At 38.9% G+C, this 24,485-nt stretch overlaps 1 protein-coding gene across 10 annotated transcripts in view; it reads right to left on the reverse strand.

Moving 5' to 3' along the window:
* Positions 1-13,864: 13,864 nt before the first annotated feature.
* Positions 13,865-24,485, reverse strand: part of LOC126457936 (tetratricopeptide repeat protein 7B-like) — a 29,803-nt gene continuing 19,182 nt past the window's right edge. For 8 of the 10 annotated variants that reach the window (XM_050094655.1, XM_050094649.1, XM_050094653.1 and 5 more), the window contains one exon: positions 13,865-16,551. In XM_050094655.1, the coding sequence (XP_049950612.1) occupies positions 14,487-16,493 (2,007 nt within the window). In that variant the 5' untranslated portion in view covers positions 16,494-16,551 and the 3' untranslated portion in view covers positions 13,865-14,486. Of the gene's footprint in view, positions 16,568-24,485 lie in introns of all 10 variants that reach the window. The other 2 variants (XM_050094656.1, XM_050094652.1) reach the window with 1 other exon arrangement.

Consider the following 24,485-nt stretch of genomic DNA (forward strand, 5'->3'; position numbering starts at 1 on the left):
AGCTATGCTACGTTGTAAACAATAATCGTTTACACCCTATATATACTTCACGTTGTCTCTGAGTTCGTAGGTGATGTAGACTTTATGGAAGCATAAAATAAAATGTGATTTTCTCATCATACTTGCGTCACACGCTTAGTAAAAATTAGGTTTTTATGTTGCATTATTAAAGTTAATGCAGCAATAATAATAATAATAAAGTTCGCAGCTGTAAAGTTTTTGGTTTGAAAGCTCCTTCTGAACGAATGTTTTTGAGATAATAAGTAAATACGATTTTATGGCAATCTATGTCTTTTCAAATGGCGAGGCACCGCTTTTCTTACTGAGCCAAAGTGACCCCCCCCCCCCCCCCCCCCCAAAGCAGGTAATGCAAATTGGAAACAACCAAACTTAAAAATAATTAGAGCCTTCCTAAATGTAATGTTTCGTATATGAAAGATACGCGAAAATCTTTTTATATGAATTTTCTTACACTAAAAATTAAGCAAATTATTGAAAGCTAGTTGCTAAATCAAGTCGAAGAAACCAAAAAATACATTAATATCAAAAAAACTTGCCTTGTTATAAGTATGTCTTCTGCTGTTCATCGATATAATGAAGTGAGCTGATATGCCCTTTTGTTACCTGAAAAGAAGTACCTATTACATACAATGTAATTTTTATGTAATTTATGTAAATATAAAATACTTTTTGATATCCAGTTGTGGACACTGAATAGCCAGACCCAAGTGCAAGAACAGTTTGGAACACATGTAAAACGGGTGAGCGCAGTGAACAAAACGACAACTGGATATTGAACTAACTAGGAGCAGTCGGCAGTGGAACTGCGACAGGTGGTCATGTGAAGAACGACGGGTGCGGCCGAGGGACCGAGGGAGACCGAGACTGAGACGAACAAGCGACTGAGGCTGGAATGAGAACTGCCGAAGTGACCGCCGCGACCGAAGTGAACTAGTGAACTATGAACCGATCGTTCCTCATTCCCGGGAACTATAAGTAAATCGCTGCGACCGAAGTGAACTATGAACCGATCGTTCCTCTTTCCCGGGAACTATAAGTAGACTGCCACGACTGAAGTGAACTATGAACCGATCATTCCTTGGAATTCGTTCCTCGGTCCTTTCGTTCATCTTGGTGAACCGTTCCATTGCACCCGTTCGTTCGCGAACTACCCATCTCTAGTGCAGATGTTGTTGTTGTGGTCTTCAGTCCTGAGACTGGTTTGATGCAGCTCTCCATGTTACTCTATCCTGTGCAAGCTTCATCATCTCCCAGTACCTACTGCAGCCTACATCCTTCTGAATCTGCTTGGTGTATTCATCTCTTGGTCTCCCTCTACGATTTTTACCCTCCATGCTGCCCTCCAATACTAAATTGGTGATCCCTTGATGCCTCAGAACATGTCCTACCAACCAATCCCTTCTTCTAGTCAAGTTGTGCAACAAACTCCTCTTCTCCCCAATCCTATTCAATACCTGCTCATTGGTTACATGATCTACCCATCTAATGTTCAGCATTCTTCTGTAGCACCACATTTTGAAAGCATCTATTCTCTTCTTGTCCAAACCATTTATCGTCCATGTTTCACTTCCATACATGGCTACACTCCATACAAATACTTTCATAAACGACTTCCTGACACTTAAATCTATACTCGATGTTAACAAATTTCTCTTCTTCAGAAACACTTTCCTTGCCATTGCCAGCCTACATTTTATGTCCTCTTTACTTCGACCATCATCAGTTATTTTGCTCCCCATATAGCAAAACTCCTTTACTACTTTAAGTGTCTCATTTCCTAATCTAATTCCCTCAGCGTCACCCGACTTAATTCGACTACATTTCATTATCCTTGTTTTGCTTTTGTTGATGTTCATCTTATATCCTCCTTTCAAGACACTGTCCATTCCGTTCAAATGCTCTTCCAAGTCCTTTGCTGTCTCTGATATTAAAACAAAAATATTGTATAGAAGAAATGTAGTGACTTCCTCTGATAGTGTTGATACTGATATGTTCAGCAGTCATGCTGCCACTGTTATCACCAGCAATGCCCTTTGCTGTTAACTAGAAACTTGGGGTCAAAGAACACCACCACTTCAACTACGTTGCCCTAGATGTGTTCTTCGGGCCTTAGATCAAGACCGATAACTACAGCCAGCTACTATTTGGATGTCACCAGGAAGCCATTCTTACTGTGGCTATCACTATGGATCTGTCTATAACCACACAATGGTTCTGGTTGGACTTGTTCATGTATCATGTTGGTGACTAGGAAAGTCCAGGATGGAATAACAACAATATTATGAAAAGGATACATTTCCTACTCACCACACAGAGGAGGCAGCATGCAAATAGACACAATGAAAAGACTGCTAAACATTTAAGCCTTCAGACAAAAAAATCCTTCTTTGGAAATAGAGAAAGGACACACATTCGTACAAGCACAACCCATCAACACTGGCTACTGTGGTTTGAAGAAAACAGACACACATTCATACAGCCACAACTCACACACACACGGACATTGTCTCCAGTCGTTTTGGCCCAACAGTCGGGCCACAGCTGCCAGAGAGAGTGGCCATGTGTATGAGTTGTGGTTATGTGTGCACATGTTTTCTTTTTCCAAAGAGAGACTTTTTTTGCCCAAAACCTGAAATGAATAGCAGTCTTTTCATTGTGCCTGTCTGTGACTCAGTACCTCCTCTATGTGGCGAGTAGCAATCTATTCTTTCCAAAGTATCGCTGATGGTGACTACGTTACACTACTGTTATTGGTATCAGATGTATTCTGATTCCTGTTCAACTATTGTGTTACACTGATACCAGTACAGTACTGGTGACTGGGGGCTATGAATCCACTTGGTCTAACCACACCAACACAGAAGCTCTCACTTGATCCTACTAATTCTGTTTCATTTAAACAGCGACACTTGTTCTACTATTGATTTCTTTGTAGTACTTCCATCTGTAGTCATCTCTGAAACTATCAAATCTCAGACAAACCCACCATTCAGGTGTTATTTCTCCCTACATCATTATCTGTCTCTCAAACAGTTATTCTGCTCTCTACGTAATCCAACTTTCATCCAGTATAATCTCCCCTAAGCTCTGTCTGCATACCTTTCTTTGTTTTACACAATGGGTATTGGGGAGTTAGTTGCAAGAAAACATTGACTCATTGCCAGATCTATTGGCAAGCCAGTTACTCAGATCTCAATCATCTGATTCACTCCACCATGACCTGTGTTTCCAACCAAGTGGCAAAAGTTTTTGCTTGTGGCCCATGCCTACTGCACATGGGAATAAATTCTTGTGGACTTTACAATCTCCTTCTTTAATCATATGTGGCTTATAATTATTGATCTAAATTCTCATTTTCCGTATGCATGTAAGATGGCTACTACATCCTCCGACAAAATAATCACGGGTCTTTTCAAAGTTTTCACTATCAAAGGCCTTCCCAACTGTACTGCAATGGGTAATGGTCATGATTTATACCTCACGAACTCTTCATACATTTTGCAAACAATAAAGGAGCGCCTATCTTCTCATGGCACATTTCCCTCACATGATCCCCAACTTTAAAACTACAATGCAGACTCTTTTAAGCTCTAATACTATTTCTATGGGAATACATCTTGCAGGGGCAAGTGTCTGGCAGAACTCTTACATGGTGCCAAGCCCACAGACTGCTGCACCTGCTCGTGCTTACCACGTCTGCTCCTATCATCATCATTGCAATGATGCTCTTCTGTGCTGTATATTCTGATCTGAATCCACCACTACAGCAGGCACCAAGAATAATTGCCACGAGAGGTCCTTGAATTTTTTCCAGTACACATCAGACTTGGAGGAGCAACCAAAACCAGTAACTAACTGACTACTTCTGACTTCTGGACACATTTCAGACCTCACCTAGTGCTTGCACCAACTTCACTGTACAGCTTACAGCGTAGACTGGAGGTCTCATTAGTAAATGCACCTTGCTGCCACAAAACGAGTTGCCTTATAGAGTAGATACCCCAACCTGCAACGTGTCCATTTCATGGCGTTTAGAGGTAACATACAGATATAACACTTGCAATAATTTTACTAAGCCGATGGTTTTGGTGAAAAATTTAAATTTTTCTTAAACATACTCATGTAACACTTTCAGCTCTATTTTCCCCACATGCAAATACTGGATGAAATGAAACAGAGACAAGAGATTGATAAAAAGTGTGTTTAATGCATTCAGTGCTAAGAAAATAAATCTGTATCCAATTAATTTGTAACCAAGAGACAAACACAATAGTTTAAGTTTTCTAACAACCTCTACCCATACACTGAAAAAGCCAAAAATGTGCAACATCCACAGAAAATAAAATGTTGTGATATAAGACAACAAACAAACAAAAACAGTGTTGCAAATGAAATTGTGTTCCCATAGACCTTTTGCATAAATGTTGAGACACTGAAATCAGTGACCGCAAATTTCAAACATCGCCACCTCATGGTAGCAGCAAATATTGCACCTCCTAATAACCAATAAAAAATAGATACATTACTTATTCTGGTTGATTTTCTTTACACCACCAACAGATACTAGTATTAAACTTTGTACATGGAAACTCAAAATGAAGAGTCAGTATCGGACCTGCTCCTACCCTATATTACTAACCATCCAACAATGGGAAACCTGGAATTGAAGATAGGATGGAATCAGGCCTTAGTGCCTGGAGAAGACAGTGTCCATGTGTATGTGAATTGCAGAGGTGTGTGTGTGTGTGTGTGTGTGTGTGTGTGTGTGTGTGTGTGTGTGTGTGTGTGTGCGCGCGCGCGCGTACCCACGTGCGCACATATTCCTAGATCTGCAGGAGGACTTTGATAGCTTATAATATCTAACAGTGTTCTTCCAACATGTCTCTGCCATTCAACATCCCCCTATGTGATGACTAGCAGTCTATCTTATTTCATTCTGTCACTAACCATCTAATGTATGTAAGGATTTGTTACTGAGAGAGACAGGCACAGTTCTTAAGACATTTGCATTTGGTCCAACAGTGGCTCAAATCCTCATCTGAGCATCCAGATTTAAGTTTTCTGTGATTTCAATAAAGCAATTACACCAAATGCCAGATGGATTTTTTGAAAAGAATATGGCCACATTCGTTCCCAAAGCTGAACTTATGCATCATCTCTTGTTACATTAAACTCAAATCTTCCTTCCAGTTTTAAAGACTGTTCAAAAACTGTAGTGTTTGCAGACGACACAAAAATTATAAAAAAGAAATCGGAACAAGCATACCACAGAGATTCTAAATGATAGATGATATAAACTCATTATCAAAAGTACAATCATATGGGGTATTAAGTGAAATTTGTGACTGGACTGAGGGGGGTTAGGTAGGGAGAATGCTGCAAATTATGTTGGACAGAGAATCATTGAAAGATGTAGAAGTAACTTCCAGTGGCCCCCAGCGAAATGTGTTAGGACCTTTTCTGTTTGTATTGTATATTAATGTCCTTGAAGACATTACTAATACATCGGTCTACAAAAATTAAGGACAGAAGTAACTTTCACATGAAGTGACATTGCCTAGCAGCATAGCTCGATAAAAATTGGACCATAAATAGAAGGAACTGCTACATTACAGCACATAAGAAAACTGAAAGAAATACACAATGAAATGAACAGAAATGACACTTTTATTCAAAGACAATAATTACACTGAAGTGACTGCAATCTATGATGTTACCCTTGGCATCACAAAAGGCAGGATATAGCTCTTAATTGGGTGTGCAAGCAATACGAATGGCAATGCATTCAATGCAACATGCTCCCATGCTGATCACAAGGTTGGTAAGAATTTCTTGTGGTAGGACATTCCATTCCTTCACCAGTGTAGTTAACAACTGCCAGTGATTGTTGGTACGTGTGGACATCATGCTGCAATAGATCTCCCAAACACTTCATATTTATGGATGGCAATGCATAATCACATCAAACTGCGCGGTTGGAGGAGGTCTTGTAATGAGAGGACATTTGACAAATGGACTAGTCCTACCCATTCTCCCAGCATAAATCCCATTGAGTAGTTGTGGGACGTGTTGAGGAGATATACTGCAGCATGTTTATATGTATCAATGATGATCCAGTGGTTGTCAACTGCACTGGTGGAGGAATGGACTGTGCCCAACTATAAGAATGTCTCATCAACCCTGTGGCCACCATGATGAAAGCATGTTGCAGAGCACACATTGCCATCTATAGTGATCACCCACTCTATCAAGAACAATGTCCTGCCTTTTGTGATGTACAGGGGCCATCACAAATTATGGCAACTTCAGTTTAATTATTGTCTTTGAATAAAAGTGTCATTTCTGTTTGTCTCATTGTGTATTTCTTTTATTTACCTTCTGTACTATATGTTAGCAGTTCTGCCTACGTATCATCCATGCTTCGTCAAGCCATATTATTTGGCAGGGACACATTAAGTGAAAGTTACTTAATGTAAGTCTTCCACGTAGACTTCCCCATTGTCACAACCCCATTAGTTTTTTCACAACAAAAACTGAGTTACATAAAGTTTACATTGTGCATTAGGTATCCTGTGTCATCTAAGCACTGCCACAAAGTGAAGAAGTAATTTTGTTCAGTGGGGAGTGGGAGTTGCTTTACTTTTTCATATTGGCTGAAGGCCATTATTACATGCTGGAAAAAAATTTCATTGGAAAGCCATTACAATACCAGTCACAATGGTGCCTAAGACTGCAACATTCCTAGAGAAGAGTGGAAATGAAGACAGGCATCATCTTGACACCCAGGGGACTACTGCACTAGTTTTCAAAGTAGACATCACCAGTAATTTGAAGTGTTTCAACTCGATGCAAAAAGAGAATCTGAACACAGATATGGTGAACAAGACTGAGGCTAGAATGAATTTTTCACTCTACAGCGTAGTGTGCAATGATATGAAACTTTCTGGCAGCTGACAGAAATTATGTGCAGGACTGTAACTCGAGCTAGAGGCTTTTGCCTTTCGCAGGCAAGTGCTCAACCAAATGAGTTACAGAAGCACAACTCATGACATATCCACACAGGTTTACTTTCACCAGTACCTCACCTCCTACATTAAAAGCTCCACAGAAGTTCTCCTGCAAAACTTGCAAGACTAGCACTCCTGGGAGAAAAAAGGGGGGAAAAAATGCGAAGTCATGGCTTAGCCACAGCATGGAGGATCTACATCTACATCTACATCCATACTCCGCAAGCCACCTGACGGTGTGTGGCGGAGGGATGTTTCCAGAATGGATTTTCCACTCTGCAGTGGAGTGTGTGCTGGTATGGAACTGTCTGGCAGATTAAAACTATGTGTTGCGCTGGGACCTTTGGCTTTTGTGGGCTAGTGCTCCACAGACTGAGCTTCCCAAGCATGATCCGCTTTCACATCTTTACTTCTGCTGGTACCTCATCTCTTATCTTCCAAAAACTTGAGATTAGTATTTCTCAAGGAAAGGATATAGCAGAGAAATGACTTAGCAACAGCCTGGGGGATGTTTCCAAAGCGAATTTTTCATTCTGCAGCAGAGCGTGCACAATATGAAAATTTCTAGCAAATTAAAACTAGGTGCTGGTCTAGGACTCAAACCTGGGATCTCTGCTAAGCCATGTCCCTGCATTATCTGTTCTTCCAGGAGTGCTAGTACAGCAAGTTATGCAGGAGAACTTCTGTGAAGTTTGGAAGATAGGAGATGATGTCCTGGTGGAAGTAAAGCTGTGAGGAAAGGTTGTGAATCATGCTTGGGTAGTTCAATTGGTAGGGTGTTTGCCCACGAATGGTGAAGGCCTGTGGCATGCAGTTTCAATCTGCCATGAGGTTTCATGTCAGCACACATGCCACTGCAGAGTGAAAAATTCATTCTGGAAGTATTTCCAAGGCTGAGCTAAACCTTGGCTGCAATATCCTTTCTTCCAGGAATGCTCATCCCACAAGTTTTGCAGGAGAACTTCTGTGAAGTTTGGAGGGCAGGAGATGAGTTACTGGCTGTGAGGATGGGTCCTGAGTTAACCTTGGTAGCTCAATCAGTGAGCACTTGCCCACAAGTGGCAAATGTTCCAGGTTTGAGTCTTAGTCCGGCACACTGTTTTCATCTGCCAGGAAGTTTCAAGGTATGCTTTCCAATACAAATTAAACACATTGAAAAATCAACTTTATAGTCATTGAACGAAATAATCAATTTCCCAGAACTTGAGGTAGTCATTTGTGAATTGGTGCATTTCAGTATTTGAAACACTGCAACAATCATTTTCAAACAGATTCAAAGATTTCACACAAATCATGAGTGATTTAGAAGTATTTGTCCAACAGTTCTCACTTTTAGCTGCTAATGTGCTCAATTACAGCCATCTTGAACTGACAGACTCACAGTAGAACACCCAGATCAATCCTAGAAATCACAAGATTTGTACAGTATAACACCTAGCTCAAGGGCCTATATGTTCAATCCTAAAGCACAAGAGTTTTATGAAATACTATAACAAGAGCAATATTTTCAGGTGACTGTTAAGCTGCTTAAGTCATTTGAACGTGATTTTTTTTTTAACTGAAATTAACCTACTCCTATCAACACCAGGTTTATTATAGTTTAACCTCCACAACTTCTTATACTGACTGTATCAAGTATTGTTCAATTCAAAGATTTATAAACATACAAATATCATATCACAGTGTTAAAAGCCTATATAACAGTTTTATCTAACAATGGAAGTATCCTTCTGCTCATCACATTGTCATTTCTTTACATACTACTTCAATTAGGAGAGAAATATACTGCACTAGCATAAAATGTTTTACACACACGCGCGCATGCATGCATGCATGCATGCACGCACGCACGCACCCACACACGCACCCACACACACACACACACACACACACACACACACACACACACACACACACCTCTGAATAGTGGTGACCACATGGTGAAAATGGAAGCCTATTTTACTTACATGCACGCTGCTGTATGTTAAAGAGTTGTTTTCTCTGGAGGCTCTTCTCTTTCTCAAAAAGTCTTATTGACAATTTCTTTAGGCACCTGAGAATACAACTACGTCTACATAATTACTCTGCAGAACGTTCACTGGACCATCTTCATCTTCAAGACATTTCTCTACCATTTCACTCTCAAACAGCACACAGGAAAAACAAGCACTTAAATCTTTGCATGCAATCTCTGAATAGTCTTATTTTGTTATGATGATCATTTCTATGTAAGTAGGTGGCCACCAACAAAATATTTTTGCAATCGGAAGAGAAAGTTGGTGATTTGAAATTTCATGGGAGGATCCTGCCACAATGAAAAACATCTTTATTTGGCTATTACCACCCCAATTTGCGTAATCATATCCACGTCACTCTCTCCCCTATTTCAGAATGATGCAAAACGAGTTGCCTTTCCTTGAATATTTTTGATATCCTCAGTCACTCTTATCTGATGCGAGTCCCACACTGCGCAGCAATACTCCACAAGATGGCAGACAAGTGCGGTGTAAGCAGTATCTTCAGTAAACCTGTTGCATTTTCTAAGTGTTCTGCCAATAAATCACAGTCCTTGGTTACATCATTATGTATTTAGCTGAATTTATAGCCTCCAGATTTGTGTGATTTATTGTGTAACCAAAATTTAGTGGATTTCTTTTAGTAATCATGTGAATGACTTCACTCTTTTCACTGTTAACCCTTTGATTGTGACTCACTACTACTGCAGTCCGACCACGCCGTGTGCTGGGTGCGGCTCACTGCCACAGAAGTTCAGCGCTGCCCTGCCCCAGGTGCTGCCGACTGCCGTAGAAGTTCTGAGACATTCGCTCGCCTATTGTTAAGCTGCTCTTGAATAATACATCTGTTTGTTTGCACCACTTCTGGCAGAGTCTTGCCAACCACAACAGATGGTGTTTCAATATGCGGAACACGATTACATTTGGAGCCGATGTCGGCACTTCTGGCAGACCCTCACAGTACTTGTGCGAGTAATTTGCTTCAGACACAACAAATAACGCTACCGTGATTTCTGTCGAACTGTAGTTTTGCGCCTTTCTTGGTTCAGATATCAGTTGCCTATTATTTGCTTGTGTTTGCATAGTGAATTTACGTATTGCAATGACATGTAAAAAGCTCCTCACCTCCGGAGAGATAATACAGATGTTGATGGAGAGTGCCTCTGAAGAATCACTGTGCTCATCAATAGACAGCAATTCAGATGAAGAAGATTCTCTTACGAACAATTTACAGATGTTGTTGATTCTCATTCTTTTCCATCTGTAATCAATAGTGCATAGCCTACGACATTGAGAGGAAATCCGCAGCTGGGTACTTCTATTAAAAGCTCATCATCTTCAAATGAAGATCCACAGCAATCCACAAGAATGTCAGAAAACAAATGGAGATGTGAAAACATAAATCCAAAGAAGCATCAGTTCGACAAATCCTCATCAAGAATGAAAGCTCACATAAGTGAAAATGAGAGCTGCCTGTGTTTCTTTAGACTTTTTGTAAAAACAGGCATTGTTGAAATGATTTGCCAGGAAACAAATAAGTATTATACGTATCGATCAGCCAATTGCAAACCAAAGACAAATTCTAGAATAAACAAGTGGAGTGACACAAATATGTCAGAAATGTATGTTTTTATAGTGTCTTCCTTTCTGCTGGCTAGAGTGAAAAAGTTAAAACTGAGTGAAAATTGGTCGACAGATCCTTTGCTGGAAACACAAATTTTTTCCAAAGTAATCTCCAGAGACAACACTTTGCCCCTAATTGGTAGAACATTTTTGGAAAATGTTCAAGGAAGCTTTTTATCCTTATGAGAAACTCTGTGTAGATAAATCTCTGATGCTGTTCAAAGGCTGTCTGAAAGTAAAGTAAATATTCCAGCAAAGAGAAGTAGGTTTGGGTCAAAATTTTTGTACAAATTATGTATTGGATTTTATCATTAATGTTGGAGCACAGACAGACATTGATAATCATGGTATGGGAGTGTCTGGAAATACAGTAGCTACATTACTCCAACCTTACTTGGAGAAAGGACATATGCTGTTTGTCGACAACTCCTGGTATGCCAGCCCAGATCTATTTTGTTTATTATATGACAGAGCAAACACATGTGGTACAGTTCGGCAAACATGGAAGGAAATGCCAGTAACAGACAAGAAACTGAACAAAGGAGAAATAACTTTTGGATCTTCAGAATCAGGAATGCTAATCGATCGGAAGTGGCAGTACAAGAAGGAAGTCTGGATGCTATCATTGCATCACAAAGCTGAAATGCACCTGACTTCAAAAAGAGATCAGAAGAGTGGTGATCTGAAAATGAAACCAAGTGTGGTAATAGATTACAATAAATCAATGGGACTGGTCGACCAAAGCAACACGCTAACGAAAACAGTGTAAAGTACATGGAAGTCGTATCAGTGGTACAGAAAATTGTTTTTCCATGTTTTGTGGGATTTATTGTGGCTTTTGCTTATGCCGGAAATATGGGACGAAAATGAAGTACAAAAAGTTTCATCTCAATATAATTATAGGAAGTTTGGCAATTTTTTACATCGATCGCAAGACAGCAGAATGGGAAAAGTACAAGACATGCATAGTCTGTGCTTGAAATGGTGTTAGGAAACAAACTAAGTTGTGCTGTAGGGAATGCAATGTAACTCTTTGTTCTTATCCATGCCTCAAAACTTATCACAAACATTTCAACAGTAAAAAACTGTTAAACCTTGTTTTGAGAAAATGTAGAAGTATATCACTATTGTAAACATCTTTATTAGTATATATGTTATAATAAGAGTGCACCTCACATGAAAATGAAGTGTAAATATTGTAAATAAATACCCCAAACTCTTCCAAAGCCAGTCCAAAGACCAGAACAAAATAGAAAGTTGAAAAACAGTGAGCGTGTTGGAAGCATTGCGCGTGGAAAGCGCACCAGAGGTATTCAGCAAACAGTACACGGTGAGCGGCATGACAATGCAGCACAAGGTGCGACTGCTAATGTTGTGCAAAGCTGTCAAAGGGTTAAAGTCAGTTGCCACTTTTTGCACCAAATACAATCTTATCTAAATCGTTTTTCAGTTAGTTTTGATCATCTTATTACTACAACATGGTAAATGAAAGCATCATCTGCAAACAGTCGAAGACAGCTGCACAGAGTGTCTCCTAAACAGTTTATGTAGATCAGGAACAGCAGATGGCCTATAAAACTTCCTTGGAGAATGCCACATATTACTTCTGTTTTACATGATGACTTTCTGTCACTTACTACAAACAGTGACCGTTCTGACAGGAAGTCATGAATGTAGTCATACAACAGAGGTAATATTCCACAGATACACAATTTGATTAAAAGTTGCTTGTGAGGAATGGTGTCAAAAGCCTTCCGGAAATTTAAGAAAATGGAATCAATCTGATATCTCCTGTCAACAGTATTCATTAATTTGTGAGAATAAAGAGGTAGCGGTGTTTCACAAGAACAATATTTTCTGAATCCTTGTTGATTATCTGTCAATAAATTGTTTTCTTCGAGGTAATACAGTATATGTCCCAAAATCCTACTGCAAATCGACATTATTGATATGGGTCTGTAATTCAGCAGATTACTTTTATTTCGTTTCTTGGGTACTGGAGAAATCTGTGCACCTTTCCAGTCTTTAGGTATGGATATTTCGACGAGCGAGCAGTTGAATATGATTGCTAGGTATGGAGCCATTGTATCAGCATACTTTGAAAGCAGCCTGACTGGTATGCAATCTGAACTAGGGACCTTGCTTTATTAAGTGATTTAAGCTACTTCACTACACCGAGGATATCTACTCCTAAGTTACTCATGTTGGCAGTTGTTCCAGATTCGAATTCTGGAATATTTACTTTTGTCTTCTTTAGTGAAGGAATTTTGGAAAACAATGTTTAGTAACTCCGCTTTAGTGGCATCATAACTGTTATCACATAGTGAAGGTATTGATTGCGTCTTGCTGCTGGTGTATTTTACATATGACCAGAATCACTCTGGGACTTGCTTACCACTGTTTCTCAGTATACATTATGCTGTTTGTAATAAAAGAACCTAATGCAAAATTCTTGTAGGTACGACACCAAGCACATGAACGACTTCCATTATGAAATAAAAACAATTTGCCCCTCACAGGAGTTCAAAGCTTAAGAAACATCTATAGGAACACTCTTTATATTCTGCTGACAAGTTTTTGAATGTAAATATGCCAAATAAGTTGTTATCAAGCAATTTCATAATTATCAAGTTTTAATTGAAATTTATTGCAAAGGTTATCATCATTTAGTCACGGTGCCATTTTTATATATTTTTACTGTACTCGTACATATAGGCTTAAATGTATGATAACAGTAACGATAGTCAGCCTCATCTTAAAATTCCACATATTAAGTTTGTTTTGTTATTACAGTAGTATTTTCTCGGAAGGCTGTTGAGTATATAATTAAAATATGGTACACAACAAATATTTGCCACTACACTCTCGAAATATTCCATAACATTGATGAGCTCACTGTACCATGGAGCTATGATCCACATTTAAAATTAGAAATATACATGATTTTGTAAAGCTGTGACAGTGTTTGTGGAAGTAACTGATTATTTATAAATTTCTGTACATGACAAATATAACTTATTAACATCATTTTTATCAGATATGGAAGTTTTAAGTATTTTCATTTTAACTCTCAACAGTAATTAAGATCTTTTAAAATGGATAAAAATTTCTTACAGTCAATAACGTAAATTTTATTCTAAAATATAACACTCAAAAGGCATTATTCAGGAACCAGGCCTCAAAAAATTAACCATAATATAATAAGAGTAAATATATTTATTTTGTAAGTACCTGTAACATACATCAATATTACAAATTAGCTGTTTTTTTATTTATCATTTAACTTGCAGCAGATATGTACCAGTTAGTTCATTGAGGTAGTGCTGTTATTAAGAAAAATATTTAAACTTCATATTAAGCCTGTATGGAACATATTAAAATAGTACAACAGTTCAGTTTTACAAACAACAAAACAAGCACATATAAACTGCAACCTGTATATAGAAAATATAAATATCTTTTATGAAAATATAGACAGAACCATTAGTACAGAAGCTTTAATTAGGAATGATATTTCTTGTACTTATTTGACTAGACAAGAAACTTCAGCTTGTCAGTCCCATGGACCAGCAAATTTCACACAAAACTTTGGGAAATCTGCACAATCAAATAAATGTTTATGTACTTTTCACTACTAACAGCTTACATGTAATCAGTCTTCTTTCAAATAGGCTCCTCATGCACCACACTATGCCTCAAACTCTGTCTTCTCACTGAGGGATCTAAGATTTGCTTTTAAAATGCAGCAGGTAGGTCAAAGTAGAGGTCTAATACAGAGCATAGGTGACATTTCTTTCTTTTACAATTACATTTAACATAGTTAATCAAACACAAAAGGGATGGCAGAAAATGGTAGTACAGGACAAGTTGACTCTCTCTCTAAGGCTGCAGCAATGCAGTCAGTTGCGGACTGGTACTCGCCCAATGATTCTAACACAAGGCTCATGTAATGCCAAGTTTTGTAGGAAGAGGGATCAATTTTCAAAGCATCTCTTAATGTTTTCTCTGCTAAATTATAGCTCCCTAGATAGTAGTACACAAGTCCAAGATGCTGAAGACTTTCAACATGTTTAGGATTTATGGATGCTGCGTTCTGGAAAAAATGTACAGCTTCAGAATACTCTTTCTTGTGCTCATGCAACAAACCACGTACATACATAACGTTGTGGGACATTGGATAAACATTCTGTGCTTCCTGAAGACATGCTGCAGCATCTGAGATACTGTCCAAGGAAATATAAATTTCTGCTAGTAACAACCACACCTTCAGTTGAAGAAGCCACAAGCTCTGTGGACCTGGACGGGGCACAAAGGAACTCAGTGATGTTGCAACATCAGATAATGTTTGCTCTACATGAGACGGAGCAATTGACATCTGCAAAGACGTCGAGTCTTTATCCGACAGGACAGACTGATGCATCTTAAAAGTGCTCTGGTTATCACTGTGCTTTTCTGATCTTCCTGTATTCTCCTTACTTACATGCTCCTTATACAAATTATTCCAGAGATGAAGAAGACGTCTAGCAGTTAATAATGCTTGAGATTTTCCTTCACTCTGCAGTTCCAGTTGTGCTTTAGTATATAAGAGGTTTATGCAATCTGGATACTCCTCTAAGGTGGCAGTAATTAGCTGCAGAGCATCTTCACTCTGTTTCTGTGCAGAAAGAAGAAGAACTAGTAAATGCAAAGATGAGAGATGCTCAGACTGCAAGTTCAGAGCTCTTTTGACATGTGTGACTGCTAATTGTAACTGATATTCCAGAGCATACTGAAACCCCAGATAATATTCAGGTAAGTGGTCATTGGGATCTAACTTTTGTGCTTCATGGAACTCCTGAAGTGCCTGAGTTTTCAGTGCACATTTATTATGTTCACTTACTGCAACTAAAGCCTGCATGCTGTAACCAATACCAATGAAGAGATGACAGCGTGCAGTCAAATTTTCTGAAGAACGCAAAGCTTGAGACAGGGCTATGTGACTCCATTCCGTTCCTTCACACGGCTGGTTAAGATGTTCATAACAGCATCGTGCAGCCAGCAAGCAGTGGAATGGATCATTTGGAATCAAACGAGAAACTTCTTTCAGCACTTTAAGAGAGTATGTGTGTTTTCCCAAACAAGCAAGTGATAATGCTTCTTGGATCCAGATATGTGGCTCCTCAAATGAAAATTTCATTGCCCTTTCAAATGATTCATGTAGTATATCAAAACACCCCCATCGTACAAGTAAAACAGTAAGCAAATCATAAACACATACTACTCTGTTGAAGGCATGGACTCTTGCCTCCTTGAATTCAGGTGATTGGCTTAAAACCACTTCGTGAACAGCAGTTGCCTCACTAATGAGAAGTAACAAGATTATTTCCTCATAATCATTGCATGGAACAAATAAATTATTTTGTTGCTTTGCCTGAGATTCTATTTTAGGAAGATTTCTCTTATCATTATTCAAAGCAGATCTATGATTAGTTTCCGTTCTTCCACGAAGCAATATTTCTGCCAGCTGACGTGTAAGATCATGGCGACCTGATTGTGAAGATGATGACTCCCCTGTATTCTCGCTATTTGATATTGCTGTTCGCAAGCTGTCAACCTTAGACTGTAGACTACTTGTTTCTGGCATGGCAGAGCCCAAATCAGCTGTCTTCATTATGTTATTTGGTGATAGATGACTCTGTAGAAGTTGGGCTGTTTTCTGAGCTGACATATTTCTTTCTGCCACCACATTGTCAGATAGTTCTAAACATACTGTTTGTAGAGGATCCCAATCAGACAATTTTTGCTTGGTAGCTGGAAGTGAAACACTGTTTATAAATATTTCCTTCATGCTTGCTTATAACTTGTAATTGTTGTTAATGAATTGTTATCTGCGATGGTCGTTCAACCTGAAAATAAAACACACTACTTACATTAAGTAATAAATAATAAGGCTTGATACAAAAAATGATACAAAAAAAATGAAACACAAAGTTCAGATTTTTCCTTAATATTGCAGTGTGTTCAAAGCAGACACACAAAAATGAAGACTACATTTACACTTCACAGACCACGTTATAGCACGTGGAAGGTAGCCTTTCCTGTTCCATTTGGGAATGGTACAAGGAAAGAACAACTATCAGTAAGCCACAGTATTACCTCAAACTTCAATGATTTTTCCTATGTGGTCATTTCACGGGATGTATGTGGGATGAAGCAATATATTGGTTGACTCTTCTTGGAATGCGTGCTCTTGGAATTTCAAACCCCCCCACCTCCCCCCTCCTCGTGATTCATAATGTGTTTCTCAGTAAAATTTATAAGCATCTTCATAATGCTCTTACACTTACTAAATGCACCACCCTTTTTTTTGCATCTTCCCTACCTTAATCAAGAATCGCTTGAATGAAAGTTTTGTAAGCTACCCCTTTTTTCTATAAAGATTACATATCCTTTTATTATTTATTATTAATTCCTTTAACTCCTTATGTGGAGCATGGGGCTGCAACAAAGGATCGCCATCTTGTTCTGTCTTCTGCTAGTATCTTCATCTCTTCCCATCCTATTCCTTGCTGATGGCCTTCTGCTTCAACTGACTGTCTCCATGTCATTTTGGGCCTGCCTCGTCTCCGTTGTCCTCGCGGGATCCAGTCAAGTGTTTCTCTCACAATATGTTCATTTGGTCTTCTAAGAGTATGTCCTAACCATCTGCACTTCTTGCTTCTGCTTTTCATATAACTACTTTTATGTAGCCGTTCCACTTTACGCCATTCTGAACATGTACTACAGTACATTTTACTGTAGTTGTTATCCACAATGATTGACTAACAGCTGTCAAATCAAATAATAATTTAATTTCATTCATCATAATTGATGTTTTTCAAAAGTCTCCTACTGTGTCACAAGTGATTTAAATAATTAAAACCATTCACAAAATGTAATTAGTATTTCCTCCTGTTTATGAGCTACACGTTATCCTTGAGTATGGCTGGGTCAACTGCCAGTCCCTGTATCGAGTGCCAATCATCTGCAGGGCTTCATGCATTTCACTGCAGTTTTGTGGCATTATGACTTTTCTATATATTTTAACAGACTCATGGAGCTTCTGACATTATCTAATGTATAATTTCCACACACTGTGAACAGTAACTACCTATAACTGCCCTATAGCACTTCCTTGAAGTAAGTCTGGAATTACTTTTACATCCTACAATTCCACTCTGTTATTAGTGAAATGTTGAGGACTATCTGCTAGTAAGTCCTGAATCCATTCATAAGGTTACTCCAAAATTCTGTCAGCTCTTATTTTGTTCATTAAGCAACAGAGCAGAACTAAATAAATTGCCTTCCTGAAATCAAGCAACATGGTATCAACTTGGCCACTGTTATCTACTGACTTGTGGGACCTAATAGGCAGAAAGAGCAAGCAGAGGTTCACCATTTTGTTGTCTGTAGAATCTCATACTGGCTCCTACAGAGAAGGTTTTTTGTCTCCAAAAAATATCATAATACACAAAAAAGATCATAATACACAAGATTAAAATTGTTTCCATAACAGTATAGCTTCTAGCATCAGTAATTTAGGACTTTAGTTATGTGTGTATGCCCAATTACCTTTCTTGGAAATGGGAATGACCTGCACGTTTTTGCAATTGCTTACAATCACCAACAAATTTTTGTTAAAATGGGAGCAAATTCTTTCCCATAACCTACCTCATAATGCCCAGTTCTTTCCTCTGCTGAGCAATTTTAACTGGTAGTGATCATTACACCCACCTCCATAGCTGAGGTCGCTAACACATGCCTATGTGGTAGTGATCAACTTTGAGGTAAGGCGATTTGCATTCTTGTGGCAGATGAAATTTTCACTGTTAGTACTGGGCTGGGCAGAAGAGGAGAGATAGTGGCAAGAAGTTTCTGATGGCCATTCTCTGAGCCAATATCCTGGATTAAGTTCCAAACCTATCCCCATCGTCTCATGAAGCGAAGGCATGTGACACTGTTGATGGTGATCCATTCGTCAGGTGACGTCATTAAGTTCAGCAGTCCCGTTGGTGCTTTTCGAGAGGAGTAGGCTATGAGCTAGAACTGGGTTTCACCCTCTCTCTTTCCTTGATCCACAACAACAAAAAACAAAAAATGCATTATACAAACACTCATCACAGTCCTCCAAGCAACACAGATACACATTTGACCCTTCATAACAGGTTGGCGGAAGGCTACGGCAAACTAACTCCACTAGGACCTTGCCGTGAGTGACGGTGCAGGATCCCTGCATCTGTTCCCCCTACACTCATTCCCTGAGTATGGGACTATTCTCTCTCTATGATTACATCAATAGCCACAAATGGAAAGATTCAACTCTTCAAAAACCTGGGTGTGAAAATCTTTAGGGAAGTGAAACTGAATGTTGCTTAGGCTCAGTCCTAGGCAAAACAGGTGGTACACTTCAGCTCACTGACAGGGAACTGGGGAAATGCAACCAGTCTACAAAAGAGATTTCTTATAAAACACTTGTGCAATGGGTTAAGTTTGCTGAGCCCATACTGAATTTGATGAACAGGGGATACTGAACACACACAAAGAAAGGCAGTATGAACGGTGACTAGTGTGCTTGTTGCTTGCTCATGGGAAAGCATCACAGAGATTTCGAAAAACCTAAACTGGCAAACTCTTGAAAAATTAAACTAACAGAAGTGTTTAAACAATCACTCTTCCTATTCACGAATGGAACAAGAAGACCTCATAAGTGGTGCATTACAACTTACATTCAGCCATACACTTCATAGTGGTTTACTGAGTATGGATGTACATGTAGATTTCAACCAATTAAATACAAGCTGTGCTAGATGTCAGGCTGTTGGGACGAAAAGTGTGGGGCAAACAGAATGTCCATGCCACAGATAAAGAGCTACTAGTCAAATGGAAGCACCAACAAAACATGTGGCCTGTTTGCCCCCTAAATTTGAATCCCATGGAACAGGTCTGGGTGCATTAGGAAGACGGGTTGCATCATGTCAGCATCCACCAACCACTCTCCAAAACTTGCGAGCAGCCCTCTAGGAATAATGGGCGTTACTGCCTCAACATGAGAGTGATGATATCACCCACAGCACGTCCCATCATTGTCGGGCCTCTATTGATGCCAGAGGTGGTCACCCCCCCCCCCCCCCCCCCAATGAACACTTTAACCAGTTGTCAGAATGTGTGTGCAAATCCATCACACTGGAAAAAATGAAGAACATTTTGCTTTAGCATTGTTCGTGTTGCAGTTGATTATGTTCTGTATTCTTTAAATTGTTTCTACTTTACTATAACCCATTTACACTCTTCTGTGGCAAAATAAATGCAACCTTGCAAAATTTCCATTTGTTGCTTTAATTTTGGACATCAGTGTATATGGGATGACCAACACTAGAATCGAACCAGCAATGCAAAAATTACCAGTCTTGAGCACTACCCATTTCTTTTTGGCATCTCTATGTATAACATGCATCTTTATTTAAAAATTTGCATTGGCTGGGAATTGAATCCAGGCCATCCTGACGGCAATCAAGCTGCCCATTGATAAACTGTTCTAGCTTTATTGAATTACACTTGCAGGGAACACTTCAAAGTCGATTTCTCGAGAATTCTTGAGAATCACATCGAACAGCTTTGGGTTGATCTGCTCATCCCACATTGACCCTGTCACATTTTATCCTGAAAACAAGTAGGCTCTCCCTGCTTTGCTAGTAATCTGAAGTTCTTTGAAGGGAGAGAAGCTCTGATTTTTGTACAGGTTGCTCATGATGAGAAGTTACAGTACCCTGCATTTTACTGGATATGGATGACATACTACAGTCCCTTACTGAACTCCTGTCCCTTCTATTATTTCTCTGCACTTGCACTCCATGTCACACTCATATCTTGTCTTAATTAGTAATCATCCATAGGTTATGTCTGCCTATTCACTTAATGAGCCCTTCAGGCAAGTAAAAATATTACTTTTTTACCATCAAAACACAACAGGTCTGTTGCTTATACCAAGTATCCTTGATCTTATATGGCTAATTAAAGCTCTTGATATATCCTTTTCCAAACTGCTTCTGTGCAACACCATGGCAATGAGTCTGTTTTCCTGGCTACTGCAAAGAATATGTCTTTTTGTGATTCTGAAATTATTCTCCTACATGTTAGCAAAGTTTGACTTTTCATTTGCAAGTATAGGGAAGCATTTAGGAAATGAAGCCTCAAGTGACAATTAAAGAAAAGCTGCTCCATTTGCTAGTAAGAACTTCATTAAGTTAGTGACCCATTTCAGCCTTTACATCAGACCATTTTCAAATGTATCTGATAGGACCATTAATAATAAATAATATGATGCACATATATAAATCTTTTGCATAAAAAGAGAGAAAAACAAAGCTTAAATATGTACAATATAAGCACAGAAAGAATATATAACTTACAATGTCCTGTACAGAAGCAACATCAATTGATATTAAAAAGGTAAAGTCAGGTGGATTTAAAAAGTTAACTGCCCAATGATGTCCTGAGAACAGTGTGCATGTCAAGATTACAAAAACTATAAATTTGATACACTAAAGGTATTGTCATACTCTAGTTTTAAGAAGAATTATATCCTGATGTATTCGAAATATCAAACTGCATGCCTTACCAATAAACTTCAGATTTAATAAAAGTTTAAAATACATAGACAGAAAAAAAAAAATCGCAACACCAAGAAGGAGTTGTATGTCGTAAACGAAAGTTGTTAGGTGTGTTTCTACATATTAAAGATGATGTCTATTCAAATTTCGCACCAGTCACATACGAGTGGCACTAGTAGTGCCACTATGAGGGTGCAAATTCGGTTTACTTTAAATAAACGTTGTAACAATTTTTATTCTTTACAGCCCAGAGCATAATATATATTTGATAACAATATGATATCAGAGTAAATGCACCAAACAGCTGTTTATAATAAGTAATCTTTGTTCACAACAGACAGTTTTGGCTTTATCACACATTTGCAAGTACATCTAGATTACATCATTAGTGGACTGTTTCATAACTGTCACTGTTTTATCAAGACGGTCAATGATGTCAATATGTTGTAAATGAAATGTTAATTACAATGTGACAGTAATTTGATAGTTCCACTCTTATGACTATATACAGAGGGATCCAAAAAAACGTATCCACCATTTGAAAGTCCATAACTGGCAAAGTAACTGACGGAGTTGTCTCATCTTTGGTAGTGTAATAGTTCGTAGTTCCGGCAATTGCCACACAAGCATTGTATTGCGTTGTTTTGTTTTGTCAGATAGTACAGATAGTCGGTGTTTTGTTCTTAGTTGCACCTAGTTACTCAAGTAAACATGGCTGGCGCAAGGCTTACATTCGATGAAAGGAAGTCAGTTTTGAAGTGGTATTTTAAGTACGAAAACATTAATGAGGTTCAATGGCAATGGCGAAATGAGTATCAAACAGAGCCACCGACATGTTTAATGATTCGTCGCATTCGAGACAAATTTGAAGCCGAAGGCTGTGTTAAAGATGTACACAAACGATCTGGATGACCTATAACAGTAACAAGTCCAGCTAATTCCTGTCGAGTGTTACAAGAATTCCCTCGCTCACCACAGAAGTCTGTGAGACAGTGTGCCCATGAAACTGGAGTGAGCTGCTCATGTGTTTGGCGAATTTTGAAGACAGCAAAGTGGAAGTGCTACATCCCACGATTGCTACACGCAATGAATGAGGACGCCCTATTCGTAGACTGGAGTACTGCAAGTGGTTTACTAACACAGTGTGCAACAATGAAGAGTTTACAGAGATGATTGTGTGGTCTGATGAGGCACAGTTCAAACTCAGTGGTACAGTAAATCGCCACAATTGCATCTACTGGGCTGCCAAAAATCTGAATGTCCATGTAGCCAAAGCCGTGAATTTGTCAGGAGTAAATGTGAGGTGTGGGTTGCCTTACCAGGGCTTGATCGGGCCATTCTTCTTTGACGGCACAGTTACTGGTGAGGTGTACCTTCAGAAGCTTCAGACATCCATTTTATCTGCCATCCGAGACTTGTATGGAGACGGAAGAGTTTACTTTCAACAAGATGGTGCCCCAGCCCACTACCAAAATCGTGTTAGGGCGTATCTCAACGAAAATCTACCAGGAAGATGGATAGGCTGCAGAAGTGCTGTGGAGTATCCACCATGTTCCCCAGACGTAACTCCTCTGGACTTTTACCTGTGGGGAACACTAAAGGAAGTCGTTTATCGACAAAAGCCATGCACATCAGATGAACTTCCAAGAACCCATCATACATTTATGTACAAATATTCAACTGAACACGTTGCAGTCAGTAGTTCACGCTGCAGTTCGGCGACATCATTTGTGTGTGCATGTTAATGGTGACCATTTCGAACACCTACAGTGATATCTTTAAGTTGGACTTTAAGCTACACTTTCATCAAAAATGAGACAAGCCTGTCAATTAGTTTGCAAGTTATGGACTTTTAAACAGTGGATACATTTTTTTGGACCCCTCTGAATTTATAGCTAGACACAATGGACCTAAACCTGGAGCTGAGGCCTGGAGTTCGATTTTGTATGTCAACAGAAGCACTCTTATGGTTCTCCAAGCGCCCTGATTGTGGATCTGTATGTCAATCTGGTAATTCAACCTGCCGTGCTGCCTTTCATGTACAGCATTTCAGAGGGTGTTTCCCAACACGATAACACTCGCCCACATACTGCTGTTATAAACCAACATGCTCTACAGAGTGTCGACAAGTTGCCTTGACCTACTAAATCACCAGATCTGTCTACAATTGAGCACATATGGGACATCATCAAACGGCATCTCCAACATTAACTGCTCCTGTATTGACTGACCAAGTGCACCAGGCGTGGAACTCCAGCCCACAAACTGACATCCAACACCTGTACAACATAATGCATGCACACTTGCATCCTTGCATTCAACATTCTGGTGGTTCCACCCTTTATTAATGTACCAGCATTTCACATTTCCAATGGCTTATCTCATGATTACATTTATCTGTGATCTTACAATGTTACTCACTTAAATATATTACCTAGACAAACGTATCCCCTAAATTTCATTACTCTACATTAATTATTGCTTGGTTTTGCAATTTTTTCCGTTAATGTAGCTGCATCTAATTTGAATGTATAATTATGTCTACTAGTGTGCAGGAGTTAAAAAACAAGTAACAGTAAAGGATTCTAGCATAGCTTGGATGCATCGTGGACTGCTTACAAGAAAGTTACATCATGTCAAATCAACACAGAAAAGCATAATTTTCAACCTGACCATCTCTGATCTTTATAAAAATTGGTGTGCTCATTGCAAATGTTGAGAAAATGACAAAATTCCAAATTTGAGAATTGTAGCACAAGTACAATCCAAGTAATGACTGCCTGAAGGTCTGAAAATGTGTAGAAAAATTGACAAACACTGCACACAAAAATGGCTGTGACTTCTATTATAACAGATAGAACTGTGAAACAGGTAATTTTGGAAAGGGCTGGGCACAAGCTTTCAAATGATATCCAACATGGCTATATTAAAACAGTGTACACAATTAAAGGCAAAGACTTTGACCTCAAATATCTTAAAACATGACATCTTAAAAATTATTGAAAAAATGTATTTGCTTGTTTGTGTTACACTACAGATCATAGTTAAAATTCAAGTTTTGACATCATTTCATTTCAATTAGTTTGTTTTGTTTTGTTTCAAGCCGCAAATACAACTGGGGTCATACGTGCCCAAGTCAAAACTATAGAACATGAAGAGAGAGAGGAGTTTAAAAAAAACAACTACACATC

This window comes from Schistocerca serialis, chromosome 2, assembly GCF_023864345.2.
Source record: "Schistocerca serialis cubense isolate TAMUIC-IGC-003099 chromosome 2, iqSchSeri2.2, whole genome shotgun sequence".
Classification (NCBI taxonomy): Eukaryota; Metazoa; Arthropoda; class Insecta; order Orthoptera; family Acrididae; genus Schistocerca; species Schistocerca serialis.